The sequence below is a fragment of the Archocentrus centrarchus genome, chromosome 9 (genome assembly GCF_007364275.1).
Source record: "Archocentrus centrarchus isolate MPI-CPG fArcCen1 chromosome 9, fArcCen1, whole genome shotgun sequence".
Lineage (NCBI taxonomy): Eukaryota > Metazoa > Chordata > Actinopteri > Cichliformes > Cichlidae > Archocentrus > Archocentrus centrarchus.
Window position 1 is genome coordinate 15778119 of NC_044354.1, and position 26363 is coordinate 15804481.

Genomic DNA, 26363 nt, shown 5'->3' on the forward strand with positions numbered 1-26363 from the left:
TCAGCAGATCTAGTTTAAATGCCCAAAGGGTTGTATTTCATAACATTTTCATAACATTTTTCTTCTTCCGTATACATTGCATTTGGTGTACTTTAGACAGACCAGTAACAGTCTAAGGTTCATTCATTTCAGAAGAAACATGGCATTATGCCAAGTCATAAAGTGTAAAAGGAAACATAGAAGGGAAGGTAAAATCCTGAAAGGACGTGCTTCGTCTTTAAGCCCCGCCTCTTTGGCTGATGCCGTATGTACGCGGAAGTGCCGCCCAAAAAACCCGCCGTCGTAACTGCTTTCAAAACACGTAGGGGCATGTATGTTACACTGCTGAGTGGCTTACAATCAGGGTGGCTGTTACTTTTTTAGGCAGAAATACTCACTGATCTGATCTAAAAAGATCGCAGGGATGTAGAGCTCTTCAGAAAACAGCCGATATCGTTACAACCCGAACTGTGCTGCCAGGAAGTAAATCATTTAGGATGGAGAATGGGGTGGCATCTACAAAAGAAGAGGGTTTCCTCTCCAGAATGGCCCTCAATGACAACAAAGCTGGCATGGAGGGTCTCGACAGAGACAAGATCAACAAGATCATCATGGAGACCTCCAAGGTAGGTACTCACGCCTGAAATCCTTCTCACATACTCGCTGGTCAACTACACAACCTGTCTCTGAGAGGACGTGAATGACATACCTGGGCAACCAGTAAGACAGGTGAATAGGGCAGAGGTTGTAACTCCCAATAATGTATATAATAGATAAATATAATCCCAGTTGGTTACTTACGCTGAAACAATTATTCTTTTATATTACCAGTTTTCTGAAAGTGTATACTTAATTATGCACGAGGATTGACTGATTTGTTTTTAGAACAGAAACGTGAATAATTTGTTGACACACAGTACTGTGCGAAAGTCTTGAGCCACCCTTCATTTCTTTATATTTTCCTAGGAAAATGGGAAATAGGTGCAGTGACTTATTGAAACATGCACCAGCATACATGGAAATACAATATACAAGGCAAAAACAGAGTCTGTGCAATTCTAAAAAGCTTGAAATATTTGCTATGAGCACATTTATTCTTTAACACAGCCTGAACTCTCCACTGAGAAAATTGATGATAAGGTTTTAGCAAACAGGAGGATCAATTGAAGGGCCAGATGAGGCATTACCTTGTTAAATATACTCCAATTTGCATGTGTATTTGGACAGTATCTTGCCACTAGAGTTTAAAAGAAGACATATTGTGGGAACAAAATCTTAAAATTGACCAGTGGATGAAAAAACATGTTTTTCTTTTTGGTTTACTTTGATGTACCTCATTGTTGTTAAAGAATGACACTGTTTAAAATAAGAACTGACATCCACTTTTGCAGATTGTATCCCGTTCTTCTTTGTGCCCACTATCCTCTGTGTAATGATATCCAGCCTCAAAAATAAATGTGCTACAGTGGCTTTTCATTAATGGTGTGATATAGAGTTGTCATAACTCTTCATTGTCCTTGTCCTTGCAGGGATCTAAGTTTTATGAGAATGAGCTAAAGAGAGATCAGCAGGTGAACCAGCGCATTGAGAAAATGATGCTACAGAAAGCACAGATCACAGAGCAACAGTTAAAAAAAGCGCAAGCTCAGGTAAGATGTAACACACTCACATGGCCACAGCTGACTTTGGCTTCTTCTTCAGAGGGGGCCCAAAATCACACAGAGGTAAATCAGGTGAGCTTCAAGCAGCTGGCTTCTTCTCATTTTATGCAGTCTCTCTGTGTAGGTGGAAAAGGTGGCCGCAGCACTGGAGAAGAGTCGTGATCTAAGCCGTGTGATTGTACATGTGGACATGGATGCTTTCTATGCTGCTGTTGAAATGAGAGACTGTCCTGAACTGAAGGACAAGCCCATGGCTGTAGGATCCATGAGTATGCTGGTAGGTTAAAATGTTATCTGGATAATGGACATGCTCAGGATGTAAGAGCAACAGATACTGACTTTGCTGAGGAGGCTCACTTTAATTACCTAAAATATAACCCACATGGCACTGAAGCATAACTCTTTTAACCATCACGCAAAATGTTTTAACATGCATAAATATACTCACTACTTGAAAATGTAATATTGAAATCACTGGCATTTAAAACATTTCATTCATACCTCCTCTTTTCATTTACAGTCGACCTCTAACTATCATGCCAGGAAATATGGGGTTCGAGCTGCCATGCCTGGCTTCATTGCAAAGAAACTTTGCCCCAATTTAGTCATTGTTCCAGCTAACTTTGATAAGTACAGAGCTGTGAGTGGTGAGGTAAGAACAATGCCTCAAAACACACAAATTCTGTGCTCCCTTTTGGTGGCTTGTTGTTCAGCAGGTGCTCATCAGTCTGTCCTTTTGTTAGATCCGGGAGATTTTTGCAGACTATGACCCGCACTTTCAGCCAATGAGTCTGGATGAAGCTTATCTAGATTTTACAGAACACGTGGAACAGAGGCAGCATTGGCCAGAGTCGGCACGTACGCATCGCTTCCGTGCCAGAGACATCGCTGCAGGCAGGAATAAATTTATCTGTATATATTTATATATATATACACACATTAAACGTACAATTGGAGCCTTGTGAAATATGATATAGTATTTATTTAATCAAAAGCAGTATTTTTTTCATACTCAATTTAAAATCTATTAATATCCTAAATGTCATCAAGCAGTTATGGCACACTGATAAATAAAACAGTATTAAAAAAAATAAATACATTTTGGTGTCCCGATCAGCTGTTCGTCCAAAACGGTAGAAACGAGGCTCAGGGAAATTCCCAGGATTATTCTCAGCGCATTTTATGACATTGAGTGACCGAATTTGCAGCCCACACATTGGCGTCACGGACACGTTTGGGATTTATCAGACAATTTCTCTTTTGTGTCCCTAAAATTATGTCCTTGTTACATCTGCAACGGCAACTCCCGCTGACATTTTATAGAGCTGCCCATATGTTGAGATCACTTGAATTACCTTCTAACTGTTTCTAATGTCTCATTTAGGAATAAACCTTCCCAGCTATAAAAAAAAAAAAAAAAGTCAATTTTTAAACACCTACATAATCCTTTTGTACAGTTTAGTGTGGAGTGACCCTTGATATATCTCAGAATCCATTTGATTGTTGTGTGAACTCATTTCTTTTTTTCTTTTTTGTAAAGGTGAGACAAAGACTGAGCTTTCCCAGGAAGCTGCGACAGAGGAGAGAGACCTGTCCCCTGTACTGTTTGAGGACAGCCCAGGCTCCTCTCCCAGCCTGATGGGCCCTGAAGGTGTGTGTGCTCCTGGAGGTGATGTCGAGGTGTTTGGGACATCTGTTGAAGAGGCTGTGCGCGAGATGCGCTTCCGCATCGAACAGAAGACAATGCTGACTGCCAGTGCAGGTGAGAATGAAACCACTCTGCTATTTGTGAGCGGTATACAGTAATGAATCTCACAATGAAAAAATGAATAGGAATACAATATAATACAAACCTGATAAGTCTAGCTGGCATATTTTGGGAATTATTATGCGTGCTTTACCAGCCATTCAAAAAATAAAACATTTTAGTCATTAACACTTTCCAATCCTCTAGGAATTGCTCCAAACATGATGCTGGCTAAAGTGTGCAGTGACAAAAACAAACCCAATGGCCAGTACAGACTCCCATCTACCAGAGAGGCAGTGATGGACTTCATTCAGAATCTGCCAGTTCGCAAAGTACGGTACCCATCGCTCAGATTAAAGCTAAGATTGGAGCTACTATAGTATTGCATGTTTAATGTTGTTTATTTTTGCTCCTAATTTCTTTAAATAAATGTTAAGCATAAATGTGAAACCCTGAGTAGAATGTAACCATGTTTATTTTTTATATAAAGGCTTAGCGACATGGTGCAAAGTCACTGTGAAACAAGGTTTAAAACGTGTTTGTGTGCTCTTCCAGGTTTGTGGCATAGGAAAGGTGAGTGAGAAGATGCTGAACGCGTTGGGTGTCAGTACCTGTTCCCATCTTAGCCAGAAGATGGCGATGCTGTCATTGTTGTTCTCAGAGACAGCCTGGCATCATTTCCTGGAGGTTTCTCTGGGTCAGGGCTCCACATATATACCCAGGTACAGTCTGGTTGTTTCATAAAATTCAAGTACAACTGATATATTTTTTATTTGGGGGGATAAAGCTGACTGTTTCTGTTGTCTCACAGACATGAAGAAAGAAAAAGCATGAGCACAGAGAGGTTTGTTTGTAATAAGGCATTAACAGATGATGGCATTTTGAATTGTTTTTCTTCTTTTGGTTCTCTCATTTCTCTGTCACGCTTTTAATATTTACAGGACATTTAAAGAACTGAGTAAAGCCGAGGAGCAGTTGTCTTTGTGCAAGGAGCTCTGTGAAGACCTCGCAGACGACATGAGGAAAGAGGGTCTGAAGGTATTGATCAGTGTTGTTTTAACCTTTAAACCCGTATCTGTGCACATCTGCTGTATAAGAAGGTTGTCTTAAACACCTTTTCGGCTACCTTTCTTGCTTACGTCAACTTTGTGTAGATAAGTGACAAGTTAAAGGAAAACCTGAACCCTTGACCCCAGTGATCCGACAGCTCTGTCATCCTCTCTCTGAGTGGCAGTGCCCCCACCCATAGGGCACAAGCAGTCACTGAATGATTTGATGAGCATGAAAATTATGTAAATCATGTGCTAAGGCCTTTTCAGTCACCATATCTCAATCAAATTGAGCACCACAGATGTGTGTGGACCGACGTGTTAGGGCAGTGCTCTCCGTCACAATCATCGAAATAGCAAAAGAGGGAATTTCTTTCGAAAGAATGATGCTCTGTTGCTCCATTATAATTTCCAGAAACTTGAAGAAGCTATTTTGGCAGCACATGATGGCCCAACTCCTTCCTAATAACACAATTCTTGTACTTCACCTTCCTAGATTTACTGTCCAAACAGAATCTCATACAGTACAGACTGGATGGCTTGGCTATTACCCCCCTACCTGGGTCCTGATGTGGCCTTGATAGCTGCAGGAAATGGAGGGTCATTAAAGAGCCAGAAGGGGAAACTATCAGCCTTTAAAGTATCTCTGAGAGATGATCACATTACTATAAAAACTCAACATGCATTCTGACAAATCAATCATTATTGTTCAGATTTCTATCTCTTTCCTTTGTACAGCCTGGTGCTGTTAATGATGTCTGTAATTAGAAAGCTGTAAGAAAGCAGACTGAAATGGCCTCGACTGTTTGCTTAATATGAATTCAAAGGTGCATTCTGTTTTTGTCCTCGTGAAGGGTAAAACGGTAACACTGAAGCTTAAGAATGTGAACTTCGAGGTGAAAACCAGGGCAATGACGCTGCCGTATGCTGTTGCTACAGTGGATGAGATCTTTGCTGTTGCTAAGGACCTGCTGAAAACGGAAATAGAAAATGAAAGCCCTCAGCCACTCAGACTGAGGCTCATGGGTAATTAGATATAACAATATAACTGACATATCAATTAATATAACTGGCTTGATATAAACCTAAATGATGTGTGACAAGCTTTATGTGGAAATAACAACACAGCTGGCATTCATTTGGAAGTTTTCTCCAGATAATTTGTTTTTGTGCTTGTAGGTGTTCGAATTTCTGCCTTTGTCAGTTTGGATGACAAAAAGCCCCTGCAGAAGAGCATCATCGGCTTTCTTCAGACTGGCAAGACAGACGGCAGCAGTTCTTCCCAAGGGATGCATCAAAAACTGGGGAATGAGCATCTGTCCGATCACTCCTTCCCAACCTCACTGCTTGTGTGCCCTCCAGTGGAACAGAAACACCAGAGACAAGACGACGTTCCCTGGCGGAGTAAGCAGAGGCAGTTAGAGGGGAGCCAGGCTGGTGTGGGACCGCAGCAGTCTTTCTTTCAAATGGCTCATGTTAGAAGACTGCAACTCCAGGCGGCAAATGCAGCCACACAAAATGAGGGGGACGGGGAAGACGCTTCAGTGATTGCTAAAGCAGGGACTTCGGCAAAGGCAAACGAGAATAAACGTTCAGTCCCTGAACTTTCAGAAAATCCTACTCCTGTACAGGCGCATGCATCCACATCAGCCTGTGCAGAGTCAGAAACCCTCACATGTCCCGTGTGCTTCAGACAGGTGGAAACCACCGACCTGAACGTCTTCAACACGCATATAGACCAATGTCTCAGTGATGCCTCTCAAAAAACAAACCATGGCACAGAGTCAGACACAGAGTCAGAGCTGGATCCAAAGGATGACCATAAAGAATGTGTAGCAGTGGACAAACTGAGGAGGGAGCACGAGGCTGAAGAGGAGAAGTCAAAAGTTCATGCTCAGGAAGGCCAGTGCAGCGTAAAAAACAATTCTGCTCCAAAGGTTTCGCTGATTAAAGGCGACAACAAAACTGTGATGTCACAAAAGCCTCAGCCATCTAATAGCAAAGGTCCCATCTTCGTCTGCCCGGTATGTCAGCTGACCCAGGACACTGATGACCTCGCTGTCTTCAACCACCACGTTGACCTCTGCCTGAACCAGGAGGTCTTACATGAGCTGGGGAGACAGACATCATCCTCCATAAATCTATCTCCAGTTAAAAATAGCAAGACTACAGGTAAGTGTGTGTGTTAAAGGTTCAATAGGAACGTGTGTCTGTGTAGGTTCTCAATCATCCAGGTCATAGTAGTCTCTGGAGCTTGAAAAAAGGCGACTGGACTTCTTTAAGTTTCACCTCTTATCCAAAAGGCTTCTTCAGTTCTCAAACCAGAAGGTGGGGGAGACCCAGGTATTTACCAGCTTTGCGCACTGTTAGATCTCTGCCTTACCACAACATATTTCATATACAAAGATGTCTGTAGAAACCTACAGACAGACGCATGGATGCACCATGGGCTCCCCAGTGTCACCCAGTGAAGCCAACTTTTACATGGAGGAAGTGGAAAGGAAAGCTCTTGGCTCCTTCAAAGGGATAGCAGCTAACCACTGGTACAGATATGTGGATGATACCTGGGTCAAAATCAAAACCCAAGAAGTAGAAGCCTTCACTCGCCACATCAACTCAGTGGATAAATACATAAGGTTTACCAGGGAGGATACCAGGAATAATAGGCTACCATTACTGGACTGTGCTGCGCTTGCTGTGGAAGGCACACAGACCAGTACCTACTTTTTGACTCCCACCACCCACTAGAACACACACTTGGGGCGATCAGGACCCTGCAACACCAGGCAGAAAACCTTCCCTCTAAGGCAAAGGGAAACAAAAGGAACACATGCATGTAAAGAAAGCCCTTAAAACGTGTGTTTATCCCAACTGGGCTTTCATCAAATCAGCGAAGATGCACAGGAGAGAAGGTCAAGCACAAACTAGTGAAAATGAGACAATGACAAGCAGAACAACATTGTCATCCCTTATGTGGCAGGCTTGTCAGAGAAACTCAGAAGAATTTTCTCCAAGCATGACATCCCAGTATACTTCTAACCTAGTCACACTCTAGGGCAAAACCTGGTCCATCCCAAGGACAGAACTCCCAAATACAAGATAAGCAATGTAGTGTATGCTGTCCAGTGCAGTGAAGCGTGCTCAAACATCTATATTGGAGAAACCAAAAAGCCTTTTCACAAACGAATGGCACAACATAGAAGAGCCACCTCAACAGGACAAGACTCAGCTGTACATCTGCACCTAAAGCATAAAGGACACTCTATCGAGGATGCCAGTGTTCACATTTTTGACCGGGAAGACATGGTTTGAAAGGAGCCATCTATGTCCACTGTGAACGACCATCATTGAACAGAAGTGGACAATGTAATACCCGGGTCTCCCCCACCTTCTGGTTTGAGAACTGAAGAAGCCTTTCAGATGAGAGGTCAAACTTAAAGAAGTCCAGTTACCTTTTTTTTCAAGCTCCTGAGAGTTCAGTAGGAACCATGTTGTGTGCTTTTTTTTTTTTTTTTTTTGTAATGAGTTTTTCATTATTGTAAATGCAATCGTTAAATGCTTTGGCCACATGGGGGCACTATCAAAGATCCCTTTCACATTGTAATTGAATTTTTTTTTCAATATTAAAATGATCCTTTTAGTCTAATAATTCATCTTTTCTTTTTTGTACTCTGGGGCTCCACGTGTATCATTGCAAGTTGGAGTCTGTATCTTTCTGTGCTGATGGCAGATGCGATTCTGTTAGCCAAGTCTATAAGCTGTGGCTGTATGACAGCAGAGTTAACAGAAGGAATGTCTATTTAGGAGGGTGTCAGTGGCCTATGACCTTGTTGTTTACCAACGGCAACATTGTGTGAGAAGTTTGTATTGATTCAGACCAAGAAAAGACATCTCATTTCACCCCATGGGGCTCCCCTTTGCTCTGGTCTTGGAAATTGCTAAATCACTTTCTCACCTATTCATTTCCTACAATGAACTGCACCCTGGTTTCCTCTTAAACAAGCCTGCCTCAGAAATTGCACTCTTTATGTCCCTGGTGCTGCAATTGTGGACTTTGTCATTGGATGCCATTTTTTTTTATGTCAGAGAAAAGATAGCAGTGGATATTTTTTTTCCTGTCCATGCCAATAAGTATCTGTTTCTGTTTATAGACAGAGGACATCTTCTGCCAAAGCAAGCAAGTAAATGCAAAAGTAAAAGGTGAGACAGCTTGTTTGCAAATTGCTTCACTGAATGTTCCATGTAGTGTGGGTAAAGCAGCATTGAATTTTAATTTATATAAATAAAAAAGTGTTTATTTTTGTGTGTTCTTTTTATGATGTAGACGGGACACGCCTTCCTCTCCTCCATCTAAAAAGGTTAAAAGCCTCGGTCCTTGCAACACCATAGATAAGTTCTTCAGGTGACAATCATTCATGGACAGCATCCAGCCTAATGTGGATGAACTGACAACGTTTTTCTGCAGAAAGTAAAATGCTGCTCTTCTATTCCCCTGCAGCAGGTTTTATACATCCTTAAAATCACTGCACACAAAGCTCGTTATTAAGAAGCTGAGCACTGCAATATAATAATAATAACAGACATACTAGGCAATATATTAAATGAAAGATGAAGGTAAGTCTAATGAATGTTTTAAATGCATTCTTTAATGGTCAGGGTATTTTTCTTTTTTTTAATTTATCTTCATTAAGTTATTTTACTATGATATTGTCATATTTGTATTTCTGTGCCTCTGTTATGTATACCTTTTTATAATGAAGAAAAGAGAATTTTTCTATCATCTAAATTGTTGCAATAAATTATTCTGCTGAAATCTCACTTTTGGTGACATTTTTACTCTCACTCCCAATCAACTCCCCGTCAGCCTGAACTGTAAGCAAACACCAAGTAGTTTAAAGTACTGAGAAAAACAATTTCTTGCTGTTGGTCATGAAGTTGTACCGCTTCAGGTTGTGTAAATGTGACTCATTGCTGAAAAGCAGCTGGTTTCCTTAGACAAACACATACTATTACTTAGGTCCTTTGTTAATCTTTTTACACTGTGTTAATAAAAAATTTAGGTTAGAAAACTCTTGGTGTAATTTCCTCATGTTTCTCAAACCATAGTTGTGCCACTGACTAATGAAGTCAGTGTGAAATGTGGTATGTTAAATAAACCTGTTACTATCACCAGGGATCTCAAGGGTGTGAGCTGGTAAAGTAAATACGGATCAGCCCTGCAGCACTAAAATAAGGAGTACACTTCCTTGCTGTTGGCTGAATGAAGATCAGAACTTTGTGAAACTGGATAACACTGGCTTTCGTTACGGGTGCTGATTACTGATTATTACACAAAGCTTGGCTTTGTTACAAGAGCTTCCAAATGGAAAGAAAAACTTTGGCTCTGAAGAGGATGATTGAGAAACATTCTCCTAAAAAGGAAAACCTGGACCCTCGAAAGTGGATAAGGCCGGAGACTGTGAGGGGGTTTGGCGACTTTGTTGCGAACAAGCGTACAAGCAAAGAGACAGACAACAGTTTTGATGACGTAGAGATGTGTGAGTATGCAAGAACAGTTTGATAAAATGAGAAAAGGTAAAAATAAATAAACCGGCTCTGGCTTTATACAAAAGAAAAGGCACAGATAGTAATGTAGCCAAGTTTTATAGACACTTTCCTTCAAGAATTGAGCCCTTGAGATTAAAATGTTTATCACTGTGATTAAGTGGGACAATTTCTTTCCACGAAAAAAAAAACAAACACTATTTGCTGTGTATACTGTAAACAATATGTAGCTGTATAGGGTGTGTATGTGTGTGTGTAGGTAACAGTCTTGGAAACCTCACACATCTGAGTTCTCCTTACTGTTTGTTTTGATATAATCCTGTTATGTAATATGTATCAACATAATTAATGACCATTAGATGCCGCGTGTATGAAAAAAGCCACGTATAAAGCCGTCTTCTCCACTGTCTTGTATAGTGCTCGAGGCTGAGAAGCAGTTTATTGAAGCAGCTAAGAGGAACGACGTGGAGACCATGACAGATCTCGGAAGAGGACTGAACGCTAATGTAAAGAATGTGGTAGGTCTGAAACGATAAACCATCTGCATCAGCACGAGCCAAACAGACCAGAGCACTGAGCAAACTTTCATGAAATGGATAACATGTTGATTATTTTGTCTTCCTCAGCATAATAGGACTGCCCTTCACTTTGCAGTGGCTGGCACAAACACAGAAGCTGTGAAGCTTCTGCTACAGCGAAGGGTCAAAGTGGACCAAAAGGACAAGGTGGGAGGGTTTTTAGATGCTTGGATGTGAGGACTTGAGCCAGAGACAATATGTTATGTAATGTTTTGAAGTCGGCTACTACCATTTTGTGTTCTGTGTCTGACAGTATGGTGTAGCACCCATTCATTTGGCTGCCTGGTTTGGCAGTTTGGACATCCTGAAATTATTAGTGCAGGCTGGCGCAGAACAGAAGGCTGAGAACGAGGTGAGGTAGAAGGAAGAATTCTGCTCTGCTGTTTCTCAGTAACTCACAGAGATGGAAATACCCTGATATTGATCCTATTGGTTTTTAATTTTTTATTTTATTTTTACACAAAAAACAAACAAAAAATGACACTTCAGATATTTTATTAATTTAATTATCTTGGCTATTTAACCTAACATCAATTTTTAGTAGCACTTAACTTTTGCTGTAATTTCCCTGAATTCTAATTTCATTTTTCTGAATTTAGTGTGTAATTATGCTCTAAGTATTTCCAAGCTGTCAGTAAGAATATTTTAAAAGACAGAAGACACAATTTATATTGTAAGTCATTTTAAATAGCAGTGTCAAACAATACTGTATAGCCAAATGTCCCCCTTTAACATTATAATTACAGATTATTTTAATGTCCACACTACAGAGGCAGCTCTGACTGCTTTGAAAAGTTCTGAGTCTACGCTCAATTGCCCTTAGTAACCTGAATGAGTCTGCCAGCAAACTGGATTTGAATTACAAAAACTGAGTTTGAGTTATGAGAACTGAATTTTAATTCTGAGAAACAAACAGCAACAAGAAGAACCTCCACCAAGACAGCTCACAATCTGTGCAGTATTTACTTTTAAGGGAATAATATTATATTTTGAAAATATTCATTTTTGTTTTCGTTGTTCTTTTTAAATGTACTTTAAGAAGTTTGTAGTAAGAGTAGAATGCCTCCTACATCAAACATGTAGGAGTAGGTAATGGATAATAGGTATTGATTTGTAAATATCTGAATATCAATAACTTGAGCTTATTATATAATAGTATACTACGGTATATTTCTAACTAACAAGGCAGCTTGTTTTCTTTCTCTTGACAATACTTTCTTTAAAGGTATAACGCACTTTCTATATGTTGACAACACACCACACTTCTAAGAATAATAGTTTCTAAGGCTTTTTGTCAGTTTTTGACCAATAAATCAATAAGCTGACCTTGAAGACCTCAGAGGATGTAAGCCAAATTTAATGGATTGTTACCATGACCCCACTCTACACCCCACAAAGTTTTATCAGAGTTCATTCAAACTTTTTGAACTATCGTGTTTACAGACAGAATAACACACACATGCAAGCAGACACTACCAAAAACACAATCTCCTCAGTGGAGGTTATAAAAAAAGTAATACAGAGATGTGAATCCAATTTTGTACTGTATACAGTTTTAAATGTATTAAAAGTTTCACATTAATAAATTCAATGTTTAATGTAATTACTCAAGTTGAGAAATTCAAAAATAAAAATATGAATAATTAAAATTTTATTTCATGCTTCTGACCATGAACACCAAAGTATCGTGTCATTAGAACGTAAGAAGGGGAGGTTAGGTTACTTAACACAGCCCACAACCTTAAAAGTAAAGTTTAATTACAATACAAGGTGGGAAAAACAATGTTTTGTTTTCATTTTAACTGCTTAAAATTACTAAGTACAATTTACAATTATTACCCCTTTGGCTAAAAATTTTAACCCTAAAGAAAAGAAACATTGAATGGCAAATTTCAGGAAATTACACCACAAGTCACATGTTGTATTATGTATTACAGAAATTTTCATCTTGTTACAACATTCAGACACATCTTTGCCTTTGTTATACTATAACTCTTTAATTTCAAATACAATTCAAGTTGAATTTCATTTGCATTACTACTCAAACTGCACCCTGTTTAACAGAAAATGATTTTTTTTTGTCTACTTCAGGAAGGACTGAACATTTTGCACTGTGCTGCCATCAACAACCATACTGAAATCGTAGACTATATTGTCAATGACCTACAGATGAAAGAACTTGACAAAGACGACCTGGTATCCACCTTACACAAAATTCTCAGTGTCAAATTTCATTTTGTGCTAAGGTACTACATGTGACTACCTGTGCCTCATTTCTTGTTTTTCAGTCAGGGCACCGGGCATTTGCATTGGCTGCAGAACACGGGTGTGTAAAAATGTTACAGGTCCTCATGGAGCCATACAATATGGCCACCATGAAGCCCAGCAAGGTGTGTGAGAGGACTTGTTTGTGTGATTTTGTTGCATCTACTTAGAGTATATGGCTATTTATGCTCATGTATGTCACATGAGTGCACATTTCAGTGTCACACCTGCAAGAAAGCTCAAAGTCAAACACTCTTTGATGCAAGCTGTTTCCCTCCCTCCCTCCCTTCTGCCAGAGAGGGGACACGCCCCTGCACTTAGCTGCCAGGAACGGCCACTTGGATGCCGTCCAGGTGCTGCTGCAGAGCTTTGATACTCGGGATGAAGTCAATATGGTAGACAATCAGTGCAAACATCCTCACTATCACGGTTTGGTTTGTGACAGTGTGAGCTCAGCGGCTAATCCACTGTCGGATGCTGGCTACACTTGGGATCAACTGAGATGAATCAAACATGTACTGGTTACTATAACGACATATTTTGTTTTCTGGATTGAGCTTTAGCAGATAACAGGTACGTTGTACTTGATAAAACTGGAGCTTTGTCTAAGACTGATTTGACTTATCGATGGATTACAGAAAGACAACATAATTTGAAATGTTACTCCAGAAAGATCTGCAGAAACCAATTTAGGATAATTTGTTGGTATTTAATTGAATGATCCATGTCAAAGTTCCTTCAATTTAAAGAATTTCTAGTTGGTTATGAATAATGGTTGGTAATTTTTTTTTTTTTTTAATGTTGATTACCTTAGAAGAATGATCTATTTCTTTTAACCAGCACCACTCCTGTAGGCTGCTGATGGATGTTGTGCATTGCAGGATGGTGAGACCGCTTTGTACCAGGCTGCAGACAACGGTCAGGAAGACTGTGTTCAGGTTCTGCTGGATGCCGGCTGTGACCCCAACATACTCACAGTGGTACGTGCCAGGGCCTCTCAAAGTTTTAATGATCCAGTCCAAGAAAAATACACACATCGAATACTGATGGGTTTTCTTTGGTAACTTTATTTATGTACTGATTTTTTTTTAATTATTAGGTGACATTTATTGGTACTATGCAGACTGAAATAATTAATTCCCTCTTCTACTGTACTTTAAATTATATCATTAACATAATGTGCATTTATGGGGTTTATCCTGCAAAATATGTCATAAATAAAATCATTTAAAACTTTTTTTTTTTTTTTTTATAAATACAGTACAATTCATCTCACTCTCTTTGCAGGCCAAATGCAGCGCTCTCCACACAGTTGCCGAAAGAGGAGATGCAGCTCTTGTTCAAGTTCTCTTACAGTGCAATGCCCAGACGGACTTTCAAAATCAGGTACGCAAACAAGACCGAACGCAGCGGTAGACTAATCTATCTTTTATGTAGCATAATATTATTGTGTTCAGGAACTAGAGACACCTCTCCACCTGGCAGTGAAGAACAGCCACATCCCTGTTATCTACTACCTATTGGGGGCTGGCTGCAACATCAATGCCACAGATAAGGTAGAAGCTCTCTCCTAAGACAGTAAAATAAAGCACTGACGAACATAATATAAACAAAATGTTTCCTGCATTGTTATGTTGTCCCATGCTTTGGACTGTTAGAGGTCTCAGACTGCTCTGCACCTTGCTGCTGAGACTGCCAAAGCTGAGGTTGTAGAAATGCTTCTTAAAGCTGGGCCTGATCTAACAATCCAGGACCGGGTAAGAACTTACAGATTCAATCTGAATGTATTAGTCATTTTAATGACATTGTACTGTACACTGTACAATGTTTAATGCTATCCAAAGGGTGAAAAACTCACAGCAGCATGATATATTGAAAATATACAAAAATAAATAAATAAATAAAACTAAATGTAATATCTTGCTGTTCTAATTTAATTTGTGTATATTTGGAGCAGCAGGGGAAGACTGCTCTGGGTGTTGCAGCAAGAGCTGATGAGGTGAACATTGTGGACATGATCATCAAAGCAGAACGATACTATGACCAGAAAAAGGTGAGGGATAATCAAATGATACTTGTAACTTTAATGAGTGTAATCCATTTGCGATGTTTGGAAATCAATAATTACTTTCATCACAAATTATTCAATACCCAGAGTCACATCCTCGATTAGTTGAATCCCCTCTAATGTTATTAAAGCATCCACTGTAAAAGTGATTCAGAGCCCAGAAACATTTGACAGCCAATTTATCATCAATTTAATTAAGGATATGCCTTATTCTCTTCCATTATTGATTTTCAAAATGTTTAAGTCTGACATTTATATTGCTAATCATGTGTGTTAGTGTCTTGCCAAAATTTTCTTTGTGTGCCTCTCTTTGTTGTCTGGAGCGTGTGGCCTTTATCAGCCTGCTGACATGATTTAATTGCCCTTTCAGGCTAACCCCGAGCTTAATGAGATTGTTCGCACCGAGCATGCACTAACGTTCAAATTTGACCGCCGCAACGAGACCAAGGAGCTCTATTCGATGGCCTGGCGCCTAGCGTACAAGCTCCTGAAACCAGGAGACTGGAAAAAACTGGCAAAACACTGGGGCTTTACTCAGGAGCAAGTGTCTGCCATCGAGGAGCAGTGGACAGGTGTCGTAACGCAGACACACACTGACAGAACAGCTTTCTGCCGTGCATTTGGCAACGCTCTGAAAAACTAGCTTAACCCTGAAATCTTAGCTAGAAAAATAATACTCTAGTACAACTTTATTTTTTTCAAACAGCCATTTCAATTTTTACAACTTGTTTTCCAAAATGCAATTAGGGATCTCTTTTCATAAACTCACAGTGTTGCGCGTTTGCCTACAGGTAAACACAGCTATCAAGAACATGGGAACAGGATGCTGCTGATCTGGTTTCATGGGGAGGAACTGGCTCTGAAGGCCCCCGCTAAAGACCTCTACCAGGGCCTCATCTACATAGGGAACACAAAAGCTGCAGGTGCATTGTGTTAAAAAAGAAAAATACTGATAAACATATAATATATAGCTGCACTGTTATAAAATGTTTGTCTTTCAGATAAGATTCGGCTGGAGGCAGAGCATGTGAGCAGTAAAAAATGCAGCGTTTCATGAGGAGGAGCGCTACTGTAATTAAGACTGTTTGCATTACTGTCAACGAATCATCTGTACAGAAAGTTTGCAGTAAAATATTTTATTTTAGAAATAATGTTGTGCGTCAGATCATTAGCATATCGCTTTGGTTTAGTCAAGTAAACAACATGTGGTATTGGACTGCCACCTTACAGTACACTGTCATCTGTGCATAATTTTAAATAAAGTAATAAATTTCCATTTTGGAATTCTCTAAACTTCTGTTCAGTCTGTAATAATTCCAAACGAAACACATTCACATTTAAAAGTCGAGAACAATTTAAAAAATATAAAATGGCCTTCATATCAAGGTAAAAGAAATTCCAGCAATTAGGATTGTTGCATAGCTGGTGTTAAGTCTTAAATTGAGACGAGCTGAAGAACATCTTTGTGCGAGATATGTGTGTGTGATCAGTCAACTACTTTGATGGAGTGTGTGTGACAGGAGCTGCTGTGTGTTCTGTGCCGTCTGCCTGCAGCGGATGTGTGGCCTTGTTGGGAAGAGCGAGGGAACTTAGCAGCTGTGGCTTGCCCAATGGTGAGCTAAAAGAAAGTTAAAATAAAAAAGAAGTAGTATTAGTTGCTTTTCTGCTTCACATGACCGAAGGTGCATGCAGAATAACACGTAAAAAAAAATAAACAAAGTGCGTTCATAAAGAAAAATCAGACTCTACACCCCTATTAAATTTGGCCCATTGCCACTTCACAGGCATCTTTTCCATGCACCTTTGGACTGCTTCCAGTATTGCTGATTAAATTTTTTTTTAAGATCAGTCCCATTATGACCACTTGCACAGGGGACTGAGATCTCACCATGGATCTCAAACTTAGAGAAACGTCAACAGGACAGGATTATTACTAGTGATTAGCGCTAGGTCTTAAGCTACAACCCAGAGACCAAACTGCAATTTTCCAGTGACAAGGTTTAGTGCAGTCCAGTCCCTGCAACTTCTCCCAGCATTCAAAGATGCAATTTTAAGTGCAGGGTTTTTAAAAATGCAAAACTACTTTGACAGAGCAGTCTAAAAGTAACAGTCACCTGGAAGTGGTCTGGAGGTGAGCGAAAAAATGATCTTGAAGTGGAGACTGGCTTAATTTAAATCAGTTTTTGATTTTTATGTGCAGAGATCCACAACTTTATGGCTGCAACTCACACATAAAGAAACAGTAGTGATGCACTGTGTCCCATACCTGTGTAACAGGATGATGCCGTTCAACTATCACAGAGCTCATGGGTGGAGTTACTCCCATCACCTGCAGGCTGCTACGTGCCGCCTTACTGGCCTCATGGCGCGCAGTGATACGAGCCGTTACAGTCTTTGAGGGTTTTTGCTGACTTGCTGTGACGACACGACTACTGACCTAAAACAAGCAATATTTTAAGCATTATGTATAAATGTTATTATGTATTGTTTAGATAGTAACTGTCACAGTGAAGACAGGCAAGAAATGTAGGGAAAGAAAGCAGGACCATGCAGCAAGTATATCAGATTCAGGTGCTGTTGGTAGTTTGGCTCCTAACTACTCAGCCATTGGGTCTCCCCCTGGAGATCCACATCTAACTAAACTTGGAAAATTCTGTGTTATTGATCACCTTAACAAACATTTATTTGATAAGATATCTGACACCATAGCTGTTGTGAAGCTGGACATTTAGACAGTGGACAGTTTCAATACTTTAAGGCATCTGGACCAGAGTCAACCAATCAATCATCCAATGTCTGATACTAACCTTTTTGTGAGAACTTGTAATTCCCCCAAGAGGGAGTGAGCTGTGCACCACTGTAGTGGGAGGGAGTGCTTCTTCTTGGGACATGGGGGCACCAGAGCCCATCTACAGAAAAGAAAATAAGAGAAAACAGGATTTGGGACTTAGAGGAAGCCACTCACAATGTGGCAAATTAAAACAAAATTTTCTTCTTCAGTTTTAAGGCATCCATGTGAATTGAGTATGAAGCCAGAATTGTCTGTGATATAAGTTAATGAATAACAATAATAATAATAAAAAAAGAACAAAATTACCCATATTTAACATTCAATAAATTAAAAGAGCTGTGAATTTAAGATTCAATGAGTGATTTGGGAAGAAACTGTACTATGGCATGTTTTCATCATAAATTTTCAGTGACTTGCCATATCATCTGCTTCACTGTGGGACGGGTCTGGGTGGTCAAAATGGACTGGACTGAACCGTGTGGAAGAGGTGGGATATGGCTGAAGCGGAGCCATAGCGGCAGAGCCATGCTCATCCTGAGGAGGCAGAGGAACTACAACAAAAAAGAAACCTCCACCGAGTCATTAAGACTCAGTAATAATTATTTTTTACTGTAGTTACAGAAAATCCCCATATTCAACTGATCAGGAAACAAAATCAGGAGTTTGTATTTGAATGGGAAGTTCTTAATCATCTCTTGCTTGTTAGATGACACATAAAGTACCAAATGTGTAACAGAAGCTGGGGGTTGGCAGTTGCTGGCAGATAACTGCAAAAGTCTTATAAAATATGTGTGGTTTAAAAAAAAAAAAAAAAAAAAAACGAATGCAAAGGAAAATAAATGTGCTCCTGTTAAAAGCAACAGGAAGGGGTAATCAATTAACCGCCCAGGCTGACAGCATCATATTAACATGCATTTCAGTTTGGAAGACTCATTAAATCTGAAAACAGATGGATGAGCAGATGCCCATGCAAGGGTTCATTTCTACAAGCTAAAGATAGTAAAGTCCAAGTCCAGCAGACATGGTATCAACAAAAAATAACAGATTAAGACAACAAATCTGACAAATCCTGAATTTTAGTGAAACATGACAGCAGGTGGTGTAACTACAGTTATAATGATGAGATTTATCCAGGCTCATGTCAGTGGGACTTCTTGGTGATAACAGTGAGATGCTAATGTTTTCAACACTGCTGACCTGTGGAATCTCCAGCTGGCTACAAAACAAACAAAAAAGGACTGCCTTCTACTTAGATGTCAGGTAACAGTCCAAAGCTCTTAATCCAATCTTCCAAACATTTATATACTACTTAATAACATTAATTACACAATTCATAACATAGTACATAAGGGCTTTGAATTTTAATCAGCCATTTTTTCAGTGCCACATTGAGGTTACCAACCTATGCAAAGCCCCTTTTAGTCAGTACTGAGCATATCCACAGATTTATTAAATGAGGCATTCGAGTAAAGTGCAAAGGACCGTTCCTTCCTCTCATTCATAAATCTCAGCAAATGTCAATAGTACATGGCTGCACTCTGTTGGAGAAATGGTGTTTCCATCTTGTCTTTTCTTTTCAATCTCAAAAACTGCACTGAATCAATACAGCACAGAGACAAGGCTCACAATACAATATGGTATGCTGTATAGAGCATGGGTCTATATATCATCCTAACAGTACCTGCTTTACTGTGCTACATTTCTAAGAAGATAAATGTTTTTCTCTACAGGCCACAATTTTATTACGAACCATGCTGATCGTGAGCTGAAGGGTCCCCTGGCCGTCCCTCTGTAGAGTGAAACATGTTGAGAGCCTCCATGTTGAGAGCACATACGCCCCTCATGAAGGCTTTCTTCATGGATTCTTCATACCGCTCTCGCTCTAGTCGTAGTCGCTGAATCTCTGCCTGGGCCTTCTCTATAGCCTCACAGTGCTGTGCAGACAGGTAGCAAATGATCGAAAGAACTGTGAAATTATCAATTTATATAATATTAAAAAAAAAAGAAGAAAAATTCAAGATGTTCATTTTTTTAACACATTTGATTATTATATAGCACCTTAACATACATCAGTAAAACCATCAAAAACAGTATCAGCCCTACTTAGGCTTTAACAGCGGCTGTGGCTAAGGAGATAGAGTGGGTTGTCTAACAATCAAAAGGTTGGTGGTTTGATCCTCTAGTGTGCATGCTATATTATCCTTGGGCAAGACACTGAACTCCAAGATAAAGTGTGAGCGTGTGAATGTTGAGTTAAAAGTGCTTAGGCATTTAAAAAAAGTGCTTTATGAATGTACGTGCGTGTGTGTGTGTGTCTTGCAGTGAGAGTAGAAAACCAGACCATTTACCATTATAATATAACAAAAAGTTATTTAGTTTGATGGTTATTTACTGAAATGTAGAATTACGTTCAAAATAACCACTGCAGCCTGGTCTCACACACACTGTTCCATTTGTATTTACCTCTGCTAGCTTAGACTCATATTCCATAGACATGCGGGAGCAGACCTCTTCAGCCCTTGAACGGCACGCTCTCTCCATCTTGACCTTCCAGTGTTTCTGGATCAGAGAGTGCCAGGCAAACCACACCTTCTTCTTCAGCTGCAAATTGTAGTGCTGCCGTGCCACCTGAGAAGAATGAGCCTGGCGGGGAACCACAGGACTGTGATTTGTAATATTTGCAAGGAAATTATTACATCTATGAGTCACACCTGTGCAGCTGCATTCCTTCTTGTGATGAATTTTATGTCGTGGTTTATACAAAAACAAGAGTTAGGTCATTTTTCCATTTTTAAGAAATAGCACTTACACCGGTAGTTATTTAACAATGTCAGCATCAATTCATTACCAATAACTTCACATCAATATGTTATTAAAATACACTTGCGGAAAAGTTAAATTGAATACAGGTATGTGATTTAAACAAGAAAAAAAAAAACAGTGACAAAAGGACAAAATTTAAGACAATCACTTCAAGGAGACAATAAAACTGTACATGTAAAAAAAAAAAAAAAATTGCTCAGACCCCTAATCTTACATAGTAAAGGTGTCGAGGGAGAACATTTCTGTCTCTATTCAACCAGCAGTCAGGACATAGCAAAAATCCCTGTTACTCTGACAGTGTAAAGGCAGAGATGCGTTCTGCTCTTTGACAAGCATTTCTAATAATGCAAACAAACCCTAAAATATCATATCAAAAGGTTCTGAATTTTTATGAAACACTATACCTCTTCTTTAGCCTCAATGTGCTGAAGTCTCCAGTGTGTGAATGCCCTCATCTTCTCGAGCTTTTCTTTTTGTCTGTCTAACACTTGGCTCAGGTTCCCGATCACCTGAGAAAAGACACAAAATAAGCAGATTGGTCCAAAAAGCAAGTGATGTGCTTCTCGAATATTTCGAGACATGAACGTACACAAGCATGTGAGACAAAGTGCAAATTAGTTAAATAAAGACATCTGTTGGGGCCTGCAGAAAGTATCTTAAAGTCATTTCTAAAGAGAAAACAAACAAAAAAAAAATGCTGATTTAAGGATCTTTAGTCTTCCATCGCACTAAATATAATATTTTGACATCCTGAGCTGCTGTTTGGATAACATGAGACATTAGTTGATGTCAGATTGGAGTCCACAATACTGTGATGGGTGTTTTAACAAGTTTCTGATGTTTTATTGACTAAATAATCAGCTGATTACATCAATGACAAATTCATCTGCACATTAATGGATAATAAATCCATCAGTTAGAGCTCTATTGAAAATGAAATCTTGGTATCTAGTCTGGTACTAATCTTAATTCAGGTCTAAGCAATTGACTAGAGAAAGCAAATACACGTGTAGTCACCTCATCTTTCCTTTGGTTGGATGTCTCGTAGGTATGTAGCAGCTGTTTAAGGCTATCTAGCTCTGACTTCAGGCCAGCTGTCTGGGCTGCATGCCTCTCCCTCTCCTTCATCATCTCCATCTTGTGTTGCTCAACGAAGGCCAACTTCCACTTCCGTAGCTCCGTCAGCACATTTGACTAATTAGGGAATAGAGAGTGGGGCAGTCACAATGTGTTCATTACACTACTTTAGCAAACATGGCCACCTGCACACATATATGTAGTCATTTTTAAATTATATGAACAGGTGTACCAGACAGATACAACTGCATAGCACAGAAACCTTGCAGAATTCATCTCTAGTTTTATTTTGCTGGATTCAGTTCTTGAAATGTCTGAAGTCCATCAAACTTAAGCCAGATTTATACTTCTACACTAAGTCTAAGAGTTTTCGACCAGAGATGTCTTATTTCACAGTTGTGATGTGCAGTTCCAGGTTTAGAAGAACTTTTAACCCCCCCCCCCCCCTCAACACACGAGTGTACTATTTAACCCACATCAGCTTCTCCTTCTGTCTGGTACTGCTTTTTTCCAAGGTTAAGCTCTGCACAGCTTAGCAGGTGATTGGTTGTCATCTGTTCTCCATGAATGAGTTGTACAAAATCAGAAGAAAAGGGCAGGATGGACACCCATGTGGAGCCATCCATTTCTCCTAGAATAATGTCTCGGGGAAACACAATTAAAAGGTCAGCAGTTCCATGAAGAGTCGGAAGCTGTCATCTTTTTCAAAAAGCCATCCCAAGACTCAGACATATTCTCTCTTTTTAATCTCTGATCTGACCACAGCCACAGTGTAACTATCTAATGACAAGGGCAGAGAAAGATGAGTGTGAAAAATATAATTATAACCAAAATGGCAGGAAAAGTGCAATTAAAATTTCTCTTGTCTGTATATAAATACTATTTACAACTATATTAAAGCCCAGAGGAGTGACTGTGAAGAACAACTGTACACTGTGAGGAAGCAAGCTAACCTTGAGGTTGTTGCTCCACGTGTCCAGAATGTTCTCCATCCTGTTTATGTTCTCCTCTGAAATAAACAGCTCCGTCACAGCAAACTCAAAGGGTTCTGGGGTATCTCGCCTGGACCTCTCAGACACCACCTGTAACCTTTCTGAAGGATCATCTGAGAGCAGCGATGTCCTGCTAGATGACTGACCTGCCATCTTCTCAGCTGGAGGGCAAAAAAAAAAAAAAAAAAAAAGCATAACAACAGAGACTGGCAGAATGCCTCAGAGAATATAAAACAGTATTGTGACAATTCCGCATAACACATAATAAGCATTTTGTTTCTCTGAAATTTAAAAGTCTATTTTACCATGAGAGGCTCTCGAGTGTGTTGGGGGCTCAACAATCAAGGGGGAGGCCTGTGATGATCTCACACTCCTGCTAGAGTGCCTCCCATCCTTAGCTTCTGTGGGAGGATCTGACAGAAGACACGGGCGTTGTAGTGAGCACGTAGCGGAATGGATAAGTGTGGCTAAAGTTAGATTAAAATGGGGGTATTTATAAAAAAAAAAAAAAAAAAAAAAAAGAAACTCAAAAAGTCAGAAGACAAAAGATAGCTTAAGAGCAGAAAATGTGAAGGTGAGAGTGCTGAATAAGATGAGTGGGGCTCCTTGTCCACAAAAGCATTTATGTCAATATCTTAATTAAATTCTGCAGAGGGTGGGTGGAGGAGAGAAAGCCTGCACTCTAAAGAGCAGTACGGGCAGAGCGCCAGGAGATCATTACCAATCAGCCTGTCTGCTTTCTACATCCTCGTGCACTGCTCCATGACAGTTAAAGCACTAAACCTCAGATGAGAGTCGCAACAGGGGAAGAAACTGATGGCGTGTTTAAGATGAGGGTATTGCAGGGGAAAGAGACAGGGGGTACAATGTGACAGACTGATATCTAGCCTGGTTTACAAGATGAAAATATAAAGCTGACAAACACACACGCCACATTTTCTCCATGTATATCCTTTCTGATGGCCGATCATTTGATGTGGACAGTGTCTAGAAGGGCTCATGTTCAGTTTCTGTCAGCCAATCTTGGTGAATTATGTGTGTTTAACAGCGCTCCCTATACAGCAGGAACCCAAGATACCTGGTAAATGCTGGGACTTTGTGTCATCTTTACTCCCACCCACTGCAGACAGATGTGAGGCGCGCTGCTGCTTCATCTGAACGCTAAGCATGTCGAGCTTGGGGGTGACAACAGCATAGCGAAGGAGCTCCTCATACTCATCCTGTTGATTGATAAACAATATAAAAGATAATGGTGGCCAAGTGTCAGATGACAAAAATTACAGTTTGTATTTTTCGGTGTATTGTTTCTGGTTGTAATATTTTAGTATGAATCTTCAGTTTGAGACATAATGATGCCATGACCATGTTATTATAAAGCTATGCTCAACCTACTTGCAACACAAAAAAGCTACTTAAAAAAAAAAAAAAAGGTTCCAGTACAAGCAACCTGATATCAGACAGTATCTTGTTTGGTGGGCTAATTCAAAGGGTTGGACTCATGCAAATGTGAACTAAATCATTGACTGCTAAGCCTGTGGTAAATGTTAAAGTTACAATCCAAACTGTCTACCGAAAAGACTGGTTTGTCTGAGCAGCTTCTAGACAATCTGTACTTTTATCATTTAATATAAAGACAAAATAGCTGTGCATTTACTTTTACAAAATAATGCAGAAAACTAACGGATATTTGGGTGGGGGTGGTTACACCTAAATAAATGATTTGGATTGACTGAAAGTGGGACTGGTAAAAAGCACTGATTGTCTAGTAGCTTTAAGCAACTTCACAGTGAAGATGTATAACATAATCCTGCTGATCTGCAGTGTATGGAAGCTTCTTTCGGTCACTGATTTTTAAAAAAAAATTTTTTTTCCAACCATAAGTCTAAATTTCAGGTTATTAATTTCTACTTACTAACTGAAAATTTAGAGTAAGGTATCTCGAAATTTCAGCTTACTCAGAAGCTAAAATCTCGAGATACATATTCATTAACTCTAAATTTTGAAATAATAACTTGAAATTTCGACTTAACCTTGCCTGGCAATTTTTTTTTCTTTTCTTTTCAGTGACAGAAACAAACAAGCTTCCATATAAATGTGAGTGCATATAAAAGCACATTTTTATTTTTTGAAATACTTTTTAAATCACCTGAAGCTCAGAGGACACAGAGCTGCCCCGGTCCGAGTCTTTGGGCAGAACGGGACTGGTCGGTTCCTCTTCGTCTGAGGACATCTAAGCACAAAGATATACCGTGTAATGTGTTAATTTAATTAAAAAAAAGAAGAAAAAAAAAGAAAAAGCATGAGCTACCAATATCAAGTCGTAGGGGTGGGACCAACAATTGTATTTTATTATAGGTTACTGATTTTAATTTCTTCAGTTAAACAGATATGAATATATTTGGCCACCACTGCTATTTTGGGCAGCTATTGTTGTTGTTACTCTGATTCCCACGCCTTCATGTTTTACAACAAATACAAGAACATAAACATAAGATGACTGGGTATGTTTGAATGATAGGAGGCACTTTAATATTTTTGTCAAGCGACAGCTATAGTCTTCCCTTTCTTTGTTTCTTTAGCTCAAACACGACAACTAATGAACGTATAACAGAGTAAAGAGAAAGTTTATGCGACTGTCTTTTCCTTGCATGTGTAATGTGCGTATTCCTAGGTTAAAAAGTCATTAAAAACGGGTACATTTTTCTATATTTATTCCTTGACACGTGAATTGATCGAGTTAAACAGAGTTAGCTAAATAAATCAGAGCTAACGTTGAAACTGTGGAGACAGAAACACAACTGCAACTCGGAAATAAACGCACACAAAGTGAACTCCTTGAAGCGAGTATATCTACCTCTGTAAGTAGCACCGCTTTCCAGAAACCCTTAACCCTTAAATATAACCACACAAGGTCTCACGCTTGCCCGTTTCACAAGTTAGTCGTCAGTTGGAAGGTGCTTGCTTTGCCGTTTCAAACAGCCTGACTCTTAAACAACAGACCCTCTGATTGGCTACAGTTTCTAACGGCTCCTATTAAGTCGTCTCTGGTTGGTTAAACTATTCCCATGGCAACGAGAAGCGGAACAACGCTACTCCTGCTGCAGTTTAAACGTGAAAAGTCTGTGAAAACCTTTTCTGTGATTTTTGAAGGCAATTTTTAGTTATTTCACAACTATTTTGACCCTCAGTGTCACAGTGCAGTAAGTATCTATGTTTATAGGCTAAAGGAATCATGCCGTTAGAGGCAGATATGACATTTTCTTTTATAACAGGCTGAAAATTACCACTTGAAAGCCACTTTCATTGCCTTCTAGAAAGGCAGGTTCTTAGTTCAGGTTTGTTAACTTCAATAAAGTTACAACAATGACTGACTCATTTAAAGAACAATATAGTTTCCAGATTGTGTTTCATCGGTAGTCTGGTGTTAGAGATTATCTGATTAAGTTCATGAGGAAGTAAACTCACCTGTCTTAAAAAGGTGTAGGTCCTGGGGGAATACCACCACCCTGTGAACCTCCCTCTGATCATTTCTCTATTGTTCATATAGCCAAATACAGATACAGACAAGGCTTCACAATCTGAATTGCAGCAGTGTCTTAACCACTTGCAGACTTATTAGTACTTAACAGTATTACAGCACATATGTGGGATAGGCCTTAACGGCTTGGCAGTACTAGGCTGAGACAGACTCCTGAGAGAGGAGACATATGGCTCCTCTCAGCCGTGGCAGAGCTGTGAGCAGCACTGTTGGACTACAGCCTCCTCACCAGCTGGCTGAGAGTACTTCAC

At 39.6% G+C, this 26363-nt stretch overlaps 3 protein-coding genes across 4 annotated transcripts; 2 read left to right on the forward strand and 1 right to left on the reverse strand.

Annotated features, from left to right (window-relative positions):
- Positions 1-227: 227 nt before the first annotated feature.
- polk (polymerase (DNA directed) kappa) lies at positions 228-9254 on the forward strand. 2 transcript variants are annotated; one of them, XM_030737709.1, is made up of 14 exons: positions 228-605; positions 1509-1628; positions 1765-1917; positions 2161-2292; positions 2384-2534; positions 3181-3402; positions 3595-3719; positions 3943-4109; positions 4199-4231; positions 4329-4425; positions 5291-5462; positions 5616-6608; positions 8588-8636; positions 8761-9254. In XM_030737709.1, the coding sequence occupies exons 1-14, from the start codon at positions 477-479 to the stop codon at positions 8840-8842; spliced, it is 2625 nt and encodes an 874-aa protein (XP_030593569.1). In that variant the 5' UTR covers positions 228-476; the 3' UTR covers positions 8843-9254. The 2 variants fall into 2 exon arrangements, with proteins under 2 accessions (XP_030593569.1, XP_030593570.1); XM_030737710.1 differs by lacking the exon at positions 228-605 and having other exon boundaries at positions 1517-1628; positions 1752-1917.
- A 488-nt stretch (positions 9255-9742) lies between these two features.
- Positions 9743-16050, forward strand: ankdd1b (ankyrin repeat and death domain containing 1B). The gene is made up of 15 exons (XM_030736872.1): positions 9743-9973; positions 10398-10498; positions 10607-10705; positions 10812-10910; positions 12650-12754; positions 12847-12948; positions 13120-13218; positions 13705-13803; positions 14111-14209; positions 14281-14379; positions 14482-14580; positions 14781-14876; positions 15262-15463; positions 15683-15814; positions 15893-16050. Exons 1-15 carry the CDS (start codon positions 9799-9801, stop codon positions 15946-15948), a joined length of 1662 nt encoding a protein of 553 aa, XP_030592732.1. The 5' UTR covers positions 9743-9798; the 3' UTR covers positions 15949-16050.
- On the reverse strand, positions 16012-25567 carry poc5 (POC5 centriolar protein homolog (Chlamydomonas)). Its single transcript, XM_030736871.1, has 13 exons — positions 25429-25567; positions 24721-24804; positions 23653-23794; positions 22880-22987; positions 22536-22735; positions 21523-21699; positions 20910-21014; positions 20146-20325; positions 19433-19616; positions 18100-18233; positions 17699-17800; positions 17158-17328; positions 16012-16509 (listed from the first exon to the last, which is right to left on the reverse strand). The coding sequence occupies exons 2-13, from the start codon at positions 24802-24804 to the stop codon at positions 16378-16380; spliced, it is 1719 nt and encodes a 572-aa protein (XP_030592731.1). The 5' UTR covers positions 25429-25567; the 3' UTR covers positions 16012-16377.
- Between the last annotated feature and the right edge of the window lie 796 nt (positions 25568-26363).